Source organism: Sinocyclocheilus rhinocerous, unplaced genomic scaffold, assembly GCF_001515625.1.
Source record: "Sinocyclocheilus rhinocerous isolate Xijiao unplaced genomic scaffold, SAMN03320098_v1.1 scaffold666, whole genome shotgun sequence".
Taxonomy (NCBI): domain Eukaryota; kingdom Metazoa; phylum Chordata; class Actinopteri; order Cypriniformes; family Cyprinidae; genus Sinocyclocheilus; species Sinocyclocheilus rhinocerous.
In genome coordinates this window covers 741,779-750,705 of record NW_015661984.1, presented here as the reverse complement: position 1 = coordinate 750,705, position 8,927 = coordinate 741,779, and the positions used below count along the sequence as shown (strand labels likewise).

General features: G+C 37.1%; 1 protein-coding gene across 6 annotated transcripts in view; it reads right to left on the bottom strand.

Annotated features, from left to right (window-relative positions):
* LOC107727017 (protein kinase C-binding protein 1-like) overlaps positions 1-8,927 on the bottom strand; it is a 30,859-nt gene that overhangs the window by 15,514 nt on the left and 6,418 nt on the right. For 4 of the 6 annotated variants that reach the window (XM_016536760.1, XM_016536759.1, XM_016536763.1 and 1 more), the window contains exons 2-5: positions 6,105-6,175; positions 5,540-5,697; positions 3,502-3,723; positions 455-568 (exon numbers count right to left, since the gene is read on the bottom strand). In XM_016536760.1, coding sequence (XP_016392246.1) covers positions 455-568; positions 3,502-3,723; positions 5,540-5,697; positions 6,105-6,175 — 565 coding nt within the window. Of the gene's footprint in view, positions 1-454; positions 569-3,501; positions 3,724-5,539; positions 5,698-6,104; positions 6,176-8,540; positions 8,562-8,927 lie in introns of those variants that run through there. The other 2 variants (XM_016536761.1, XM_016536764.1) reach the window with 2 other exon arrangements.

Below are 8,927 nucleotides of genomic sequence, written 5' to 3'. Positions count from 1 at the left end.
CTGATGAACTATTAATAATATATGTTAGGGTGGTTACTATTGAGCAACTCATTTGTTTCAATAAAAGCTGTCTATACCATAGATATCTTTAGCCCTTGAGGACTTAAGAGACATGACTACCTTTTCAACATCTAACTTAGTTACTGGTCTTAATACTAAAGCTGTCTCGCTAGCATTATTTGTTCGTTAAAAAGGTTGTTGCACTGTGAAACTTTGAGCAATTTTATCCACCGATTCAATAAAATAGTGATTAAAGGCCTGTGCCACATCAATTAGGCTCTGTAAAATTGTATCATTAATCTTCAATTCAATTGGCCTTGTTTTAATATTATTTTGCCCGGTTAATTTTTTAATCTGTCTTCATATAAAAGAGTTACCACAAGCATTTTCAATAATTGTGACTATGGAGTGATTAAATAAATTGTGAGGGTATAATGAGGTATAGTTGACTCACCCCTGGCTGTTTCATTTTCTGCAAAGCGAACTTCAGCAGGTAGGACAGCTGTTCCAGGTTCAGCATGGTCATAGCTTTACTCTGAGTCTCTATGCACTCAGCCACCGTTATTTTCTGAAGTAGAGAGTGAAATGACTACTATATTCATAATTCACATGCATACGGTTCATAATCATTCATGTGCTCTCAAACATTCTCAAAGTGACTGTTGATTCAGTTACTGTCTATTTAACTTAATATAATAAAATGTATTAAAATAAATTATTTCTAGGGGTGTAAAATGCATTGACCTAGTTATTAAAAACTGCAAAAGTGAAATCAGTTTGGTCATGTGTGTGGTACGACAGAAGGCGGCCGTAAGATTTCTGTGAGTGTGTATCATGTGGTTTATGTGTCCTGTCCTAGCCACACGACTGAGTGCTCGAATGAACGAAATGGATTCAAATATTAGTACATTTATTCTAAGCAAGAACAAGCAGCTCTTAAAAATATTAATGCAGTCATTTTTTCCTCTGGTGATTTGTATTTGTTGTCATTGTACGCTACTTAGCGTGTCCTAAAACATGGTGGCGACTACCCAGAATGCAACACACAGTGACGTACATTCCCATTCTCTGGCTGCATCTGAAAGCTCTAAAATGCTGCCTTCGGAGGCAGCATTCCAAGGCAGGAAGGCATCAAGGCACGTCCGAATACAAATTCTGCTTCACTTCCTGTCTCCGGAGGTACCTTCTTCTGATCGAATTTTGAAGGCAGCATATATAGAGTTTAAGGTTAGCATGTCGCTAAGCTAACAACACAATACTGATACGCGATAACACGATAAGCATAAAAATATATAATTAATATGCTCAAATACTGGTCAAAATAGCCAATTTAATTATACCGGTAAACGATTTTTAATCAACACTAGTACGGTCTGAAAACCGCTGTTTATTTATAATCAACATTTATTGTAACTCGTCTGCTATTTTGGATAAAAAAAAAACATCCAAGGATTCTCCAAGGTACTGCGATATTTTGGGCAAAATGATCTTTAAAGGGATAGTTTACACTTCGGGAAGACAAAAGAAGATATTTTGAAGAATGTTGGGAATCAAAAAACATTAGAGCCCGCTTCCATTATATTAGACAATTCTCAAGATATCTTTTATGTTCCACAGCAGAAAGTCATGTCAGTAAGTGTTATTTTAGTACTATTTACATAATTTTGTAGTATTCATTATTTTTGTTCATTTTTTAAATTAATAATTTAATTGATTTTAGTTTAAGTTTTAATATTTTTTTGTTATGTGCTTTTGTCATTTGTATTAGTCTTTAGGGGTTTTATATTTCTATATAGCTTTTATTTATTTTTATTTAGGTTTTAGTAAATTTTGTACTCTCCACTTGTTTTATTTCTCGTTTTTTTATATTTCTATATAGTTTTTATGATTTTTATTTATGTTTTAGTAATTTAAGTACTTTCCACTTGTTTTCAGTTAGTTGTTAAGGCAACATTTAAGTTTTTCATTCAGTATTTATATTCTATTTTATTTCAGCTGTATTTAAATTAACACAAAAAAAGATAGTTTTAGTTAACATTAACAAGACTATAGGCTACAGTTTTGGAATTACATGAGAGTGAGTAAATAACTATTTAAATTTTTAGGTGAAGAGACAGATTAATTTTGCCTACTTTTTGAAACAATCTTCACATCAGAACTGTGCCTGTCCCTTAAAATGTCTGTCTGCTCACTAGGTTGGAACAGATCTTAAGTTTCCATTTGCTTGGTTATGGCCAGTATTTATTGCTAGCAGCGCTTCATGTTCTGAACATATTTAAACTGCCAGAAGGACAGTCCCATGACATAACAGTTGACGTACACAGTCCTCAGTACCTCGCACTCTGGACAGAACCAGTCGCCCTCAGGCTCTGCGGCCAGTTTGAGGCACTTGGCGTGGTAGACGGGCAGGCAGAGCTCACAGCAGAGCACCTGGCCCTCGCGGTGACACACCCAGCAGTAGAAGTCATTCCGCCCGTCCTGCGGTATAACATCAACAGGGTCTGTGGTGAGTGCGGGCTGCTTGACATAGTAAAAGGGTGTCTTAGCTCGCTGTTTATTTATAATCAACATTTATTGTAACTCGTCTGCTATTTTGGATAAAAAAAAAACATCCAAGGATTCTCCAAGGTACTGCGATATTTTGGGCAAAATGATCTTTAAAGGGATAGTTTACACTTCGGGAAGACAAAAGAAGATATTTTGAAGAATGTTGGGAATCAAAAAACATTAGAGCCCGCTTCCATTATATTAGACAATTCTCAAGATATCTTTTATGTTCCACAGCAGAAAGTCATGTCAGTAAGTGTTATTTTAGTACTATTTACATAATTTTGTAGTATTCATTATTTTTGTTCATTTTTTAAATTAATAATTTAATTGATTTTAGTTTAAGTTTTAATATTTTTTTGTTATGTGCTTTTGTCATTTGTATTAGTCTTTAGGGGTTTTATATTTCTATATAGCTTTTATTTATTTTTATTTAGGTTTTAGTAAATTTTGTACTCTCCACTTGTTTTATTTCTCGTTTTTTTATATTTCTATATAGTTTTTATGATTTTTATTTATGTTTTAGTAATTTAAGTACTTTCCACTTGTTTTCAGTTAGTTGTTAAGGCAACATTTAAGTTTTTCATTCAGTATTTATATTCTATTTTATTTCAGCTGTATTTAAATTAACACAAAAAAAGATAGTTTTAGTTAACATTAACAAGACTATAGGCTACAGTTTTGGAATTACATGAGAGTGAGTAAATAACTATTTAAATTTTTAGGTGAAGAGACAGATTAATTTTGCCTACTTTTTGAAACAATCTTCACATCAGAACTGTGCCTGTCCCTTAAAATGTCTGTCTGCTCACTAGGTTGGAACAGATCTTAAGTTTCCATTTGCTTGGTTATGGCCAGTATTTATTGCTAGCAGCGCTTCATGTTCTGAACATATTTAAACTGCCAGAAGGACAGTCCCATGACATAACAGTTGACGTACACAGTCCTCAGTACCTCGCACTCTGGACAGAACCAGTCGCCCTCAGGCTCTGCGGCCAGTTTGAGGCACTTGGCGTGGTAGACGCGCGGGCAGAGCTCACAGCAGAGCACCTGGCCCTCGCGGTGACACACCCAGCAGTAGAAGTCATTCCGCCCGTCCTGCGGTACAACATAACCAGGGTCTGTGGTGAGTGCGGGCTGCTTGACATAGTAAAAGGGCCCATGTCTTAGCTCACACTGAAATGCAGGCAAGAGAGACAGGGCAAGGGGTCAAATCACAAGCCACAACACTCGCAGGGGAAACGTAGCAAGGCACTGCAATAAATCAAGCACGGACAGTTAAGCAGTCACATGACCACTGGGTCAAAAGCGGCACACTGGGAAGACACTGTAGGATTTCATTTCACATTTTCGTAAACACACATCATGACCCATGTGTGATCTGAGAAACACGTGGTGTCTGTGATCAAGTGTGTTTCGCCAGGATTTGAACGAAATCCTAAATTACCAGCAGATGCCAAATACAGATTAGCAGGATCAAGAGACAGGGGCAAAATATACTTCAGACCAAGTTGTGACTTAATGGAAATAGATTTTTAAAATTGACAGCTACTAATTAGTTTTCAATATCTTTGAGGTATCAAAAGAAATCAATTAATATAAATGTGCTTAGTGTTTTTTAAATAAGATCAATAAGAAAATCCACACTTGGCATCTTTCATGAAACATTGTTCATATGCATTGCAATACACCACCACAAAGACAGCACAGCATTCAATAAAATCAGTGCACTTGATTTTTAGCTGTAATAAAGTGAACATACATTGGGCCCATAAAGAAGCATTTGGACACGTGCTTAACCTTTTAAAAATGTGTCATCTGCAAACAAATGTTTAGTAACGAAAGCAACAGCTTTTCTCAGAACTAACTTCCCTTTCAGCTATTTTTGCAGTGACATTAACCATCTGGGTTAACCACAGGTGCAAGTATATACACACTACAGTTCAAAAGTTTGGGGTCAGTAAGATTAAAAAAAAAAAAAAAAAATTTAATTACTACTTTTACTTAGCAGTGATACATTAAATTGATCAAAAGTAAATACATTTATAATGTCACATTATGTTCCATTTCTATATATTTCTATTCCAAATAAATACTGCTCTTTTGATCTTTACATTCATCAAATAATAGAAAAAAATGTCTGTTTCCACAAAAAAAATTTAACCTTGGTGAGGATAAGAGACTTTTTTTTTTCAAAAACATCAAAAGATCTTATTGAACCCCAAACTTTTGAACGGTATGTTACATTTATTTTATGATTTAATATTAAATATTTTACTTTGATGAATTTATGTCATTGCATTAGATAGTAAAATAATACAAAGGGATCGTTCCCCCCAAAATTAAAATTCTGTGTTCATTTATTGACCCTCATCTCTTTCCCAACCTTTATGACGTTATTACTTATGTGGAACAGAAAGAAATGTCTTTTTGTCCATATTTTGTCCAATGTTGTTTGGAACCCATTCACTTTCATTGGACAAAAATGTGTTCCACTGAAGAAAACAATATTTAGAAGTTAGAACAACATCGGGGTGAGTAAATGACGGAATTTTTGTTTTGGGGTGAACTATATCCTTGAAATATGCCTGTGGTGTCCAAATGCTTTTTGAGGCCACCCTGTAGCTTACAGGACAGAAATCCCCACAAGGGGTCGACTTTGTTCATGCAAATCAGTAAAAGCATTCGGCCCTTTCAGTGCTCAGTGTTTTATCATTAAAAACTGCAGACTGAATGGAAATTAAAATCAAACACACATTTACAAGCCACAATCAATCCTGATTATTCCGATTGGCCGTTTGAATAGAAAAGTGCAAGAAAATGTAAAAGGACACAGGAAGAGACAAGACGAGAGTTTGACTTAAAAACCAAAGGTCTGTTTTGGATACTACAAATGTTTTTAAATTCATTTGAGCAAGAATTCTCAGCTCAAACCAATTAAAATTCAACAAAAGGGCATCGAGATGAGAGGGAAGCCTAGGAGGGAACATACTTGGTCTTTATTGTTGACTAATCCCGGTTTCTTCTTCTTCTTTGTGGGACTGGGTGACGTGTCCGAGGGAGAGTGTCCGTTTGAGGAATGTGGAGGACTGGGTGCTTTCCTCTTCGGCGCAGCCGGTGCCTGCTCCGCTGATCCTAGATCAGGGACCGCTGATGAAAAAAACCACAGCTGCTTTATTATGCAAAGCCACGTGGATAATACAACACCTCACCCAGCTGGGCCTGTGATTGTGACCTTTCAAAGCATTGACCTCCACATGCACAAAGAGGGTTGCCTTTTATGCACATCTTCAAAAATAAAACAAAAGATGCCGTATCAAACGTCTGACTATCCTACTAGCACGAAGCACCAGATAGCAGCAATCAGTCAGCATAATGAAAGAGAAAATTAGGTTGCATGCCACATTTGATGTGGCTCAGATTGACTTGCTTTTTATTCATTTCAGCTGAAGAACTGTACTCTCACAATCTGAACCTATTTTTGGAGTCTGTTATGTAAGAACTATGAACTGAGAAGCTAAAGCAAAAGAGTCACATTAGAATCAAAGAAAAAATACCTTTGGGTGGCATGGACACCTCCATCCCATCAACCGCATCAGACTCAGTCTTTATTTCCTCCACAGCCAAACTAAATGAAGAAAGAAAACGCTGGAATAAGACACTGAAATCTCATGAGGTCTCCCCCTGAGATAAAAGACTTGGGTGATGTATTCTAATCTCCAGAGTTATGTTGTTGTTGTTCATAGCAATCGTCCTCCATTCCACATTTGAAGCATGCACTTTTGCTTGTGCAAGGAGACCCTTGCATGAGTATTGCTTTGTCTGAACTGTGCTGTAACCAATCGTGGGCCTGCAGAGTGAATTTACATGATGATATTAAGCTGTTTAACCTTGCGAGGGAAACTCGTCTGATCGAGACGTGTGAGGTGTAAACTCTCTCTGTCTGTCTAGTAATAGATCAGCACCTCCTTCAAATGAAGCAAACATGTTCGTGGGGAATACCGCCGTGAACAGGTCCACTCACACAAGGGATTATGGAGTGGACGTCTGCTGAGCACCGGAGAGTGTCTTTAATTCAGTCTCATTAGTCTACTTCTTGTCTGAGAGGATTTGGCCTCATCCAAGTTCAGGCGTAATCGGTAGTAAAATACCATCAGCTACTGACACGGATACATTCAAAATGTGGCCTATAAAGCATAACATTTATATTAGGCTGCCAAGCTGACAAATTTTTCTGAGTAGTAGTCTTTGCATTATAATTAAGCAAAAACAAATGAAATGATGACTTCACTTGTAAGGATTTTTAACAACAAGAAGTTAAAACAAAGCATTGTGTTATTTTAAAACTCTTCACACAATGTGTGAAAAAAAATTCCTTCACATCGATTAATTTGTTATTCGCTCAGAAAAAAAAAATAGATGTAGGCCTCAAAAAAGACCTGTACTATAACAGTGCCCTAAGTCACTAAACAAAGTGCTAAAGTGCTAAAAAAAGTGAATTTTCTGCAACAAAATGAGTGAACATCGTAAAAGGTTAAATTGTTATTTAAAAAGATGCAATTTGGAAAAATCATTTTCAGCGAACCGGCAATTTCTGGTGACATGAGTAAAAAAAGTTTACGCAAATAAACAGCGACTACCAATAGGAGCGATTCGCCACATGTACGCAAATAAACAGCAACTACCAATAGGAGCGATTTGCCACATGTACGCAAATAAACAGCGACTACCAATAGGAGCGATTCGCCACATGTACGCAAATAAACAGCAACTACCAATAGGAGCGATTTGCCACATGTACGCAAATAAACAGCGACTACCAATAGGAGCGATTCGCCACATGTACGCAAATAAACAGCAACTACCAATAGGAGCGATTTGCCACATGTACGCAAATAAACAGCGACTACCAATAGGAGCGATTCGCCACATGTACGCAAATAAACAGCAACTACCAATAGGAGCGATTTGCCACATGTACGCAAATAAACAGCGACTACCAATAGGAGCGATTCGCCACATGTACGCAAATAAACAGCAACTACCAATAGGAGCGATTTGCCACATGTACGCAAATAAACAGCGACTACCAATAGGAGCGATTCGCCACATGTACGCAAATAAACAGCAACTACCAATAGGAGCGATTTGCCACATGTACGCAAATAAACAGCGACTACCAATAGGAGCGATTCGCCACATGATACATTTGAATACCGCTGCAAAATAGGAACGACTAAAAAAAAAAAAACAGCTCAGAGATTCGAAGAACTCCAATGATTTAATATTATTGTCAGCGTAAATGCTGTTTAACCAGCCACTACCGCAACGAGCGACATCACATTTTTATTCGTCACTTGGGTTCAGTTTTTGTGGCGTTGTACTGAGTAGCCCCACCTATAATGAAATCTCATCGGACAGATGAAAATTTTGGTCAGTGCAGTTCAGATTTTTACATTGCGTTGTTTTTGGCATGTTAAGGCCTTTAGTATGTGCTGCTGAAAAAACACTATTTGCGCAACATACAAACATATTTCGCAATTAATATATCCAACAGTTTTGTGAAGTGGTACTTCTAACCAGTGAAAATCCAGTGGACAAGACAACCCAAAACAAATTTGCGTAATTTGCGCTTTGAGACTTACACGATCAATGTGACCGTTTTAAGAAAGATTTCTATAAAAATGTGTTCTGTTCAAGTTTCTTGAATGTGACCCAACACTTGCAAATAAAGATCTATGCTTCTAACTTAACATTTGATCTTGTAGTGCTACTATTTAACATTATCACCTGATCAAATGTAACATCTAAGACAGAGATAACGAAATAGATGCAATACATTTAGCAGTAATTTAATCTGATCAGAAACATTTAACAATTAAGAACAGTTAATAAAAATAAACTGATAAGCTGAAGAATTAAACAACAACAAAAAGTCGTGACTACTCTACACTCAACCACACGTATCTTGACCACAATGAGGCCTTATTCACCCCATACAGGGGAAACCCACCACGGTCAATCAATCAACAAAAACCTTCTCATCCGCAAGGGTAGGACGGAAATGACGGGCACCAAAAAGAAGCTCATAAATGACAGGTGAAAGAGAAGAGGACAACGGCACAAACACAATCCTACAACGACGAGGACTTGATCCCGGCCTTTGTGCAGAAGAAAAGACCAGAAAAGATTAGCAACGGTTCTCCATTACATGAGGTCAGGATTAGGACCAGTGTTGAGAACGACGAGCACGATTGAGAGGATTGATCATCAGGCCACAACAAGGCCTTAGTCTTTTAACTAATTCTCATTGACGGGGCCACGGCTTGACATCGTAGAAAATCCATGTACTTTCACTGTTTAGATATTCAGAGACTTCC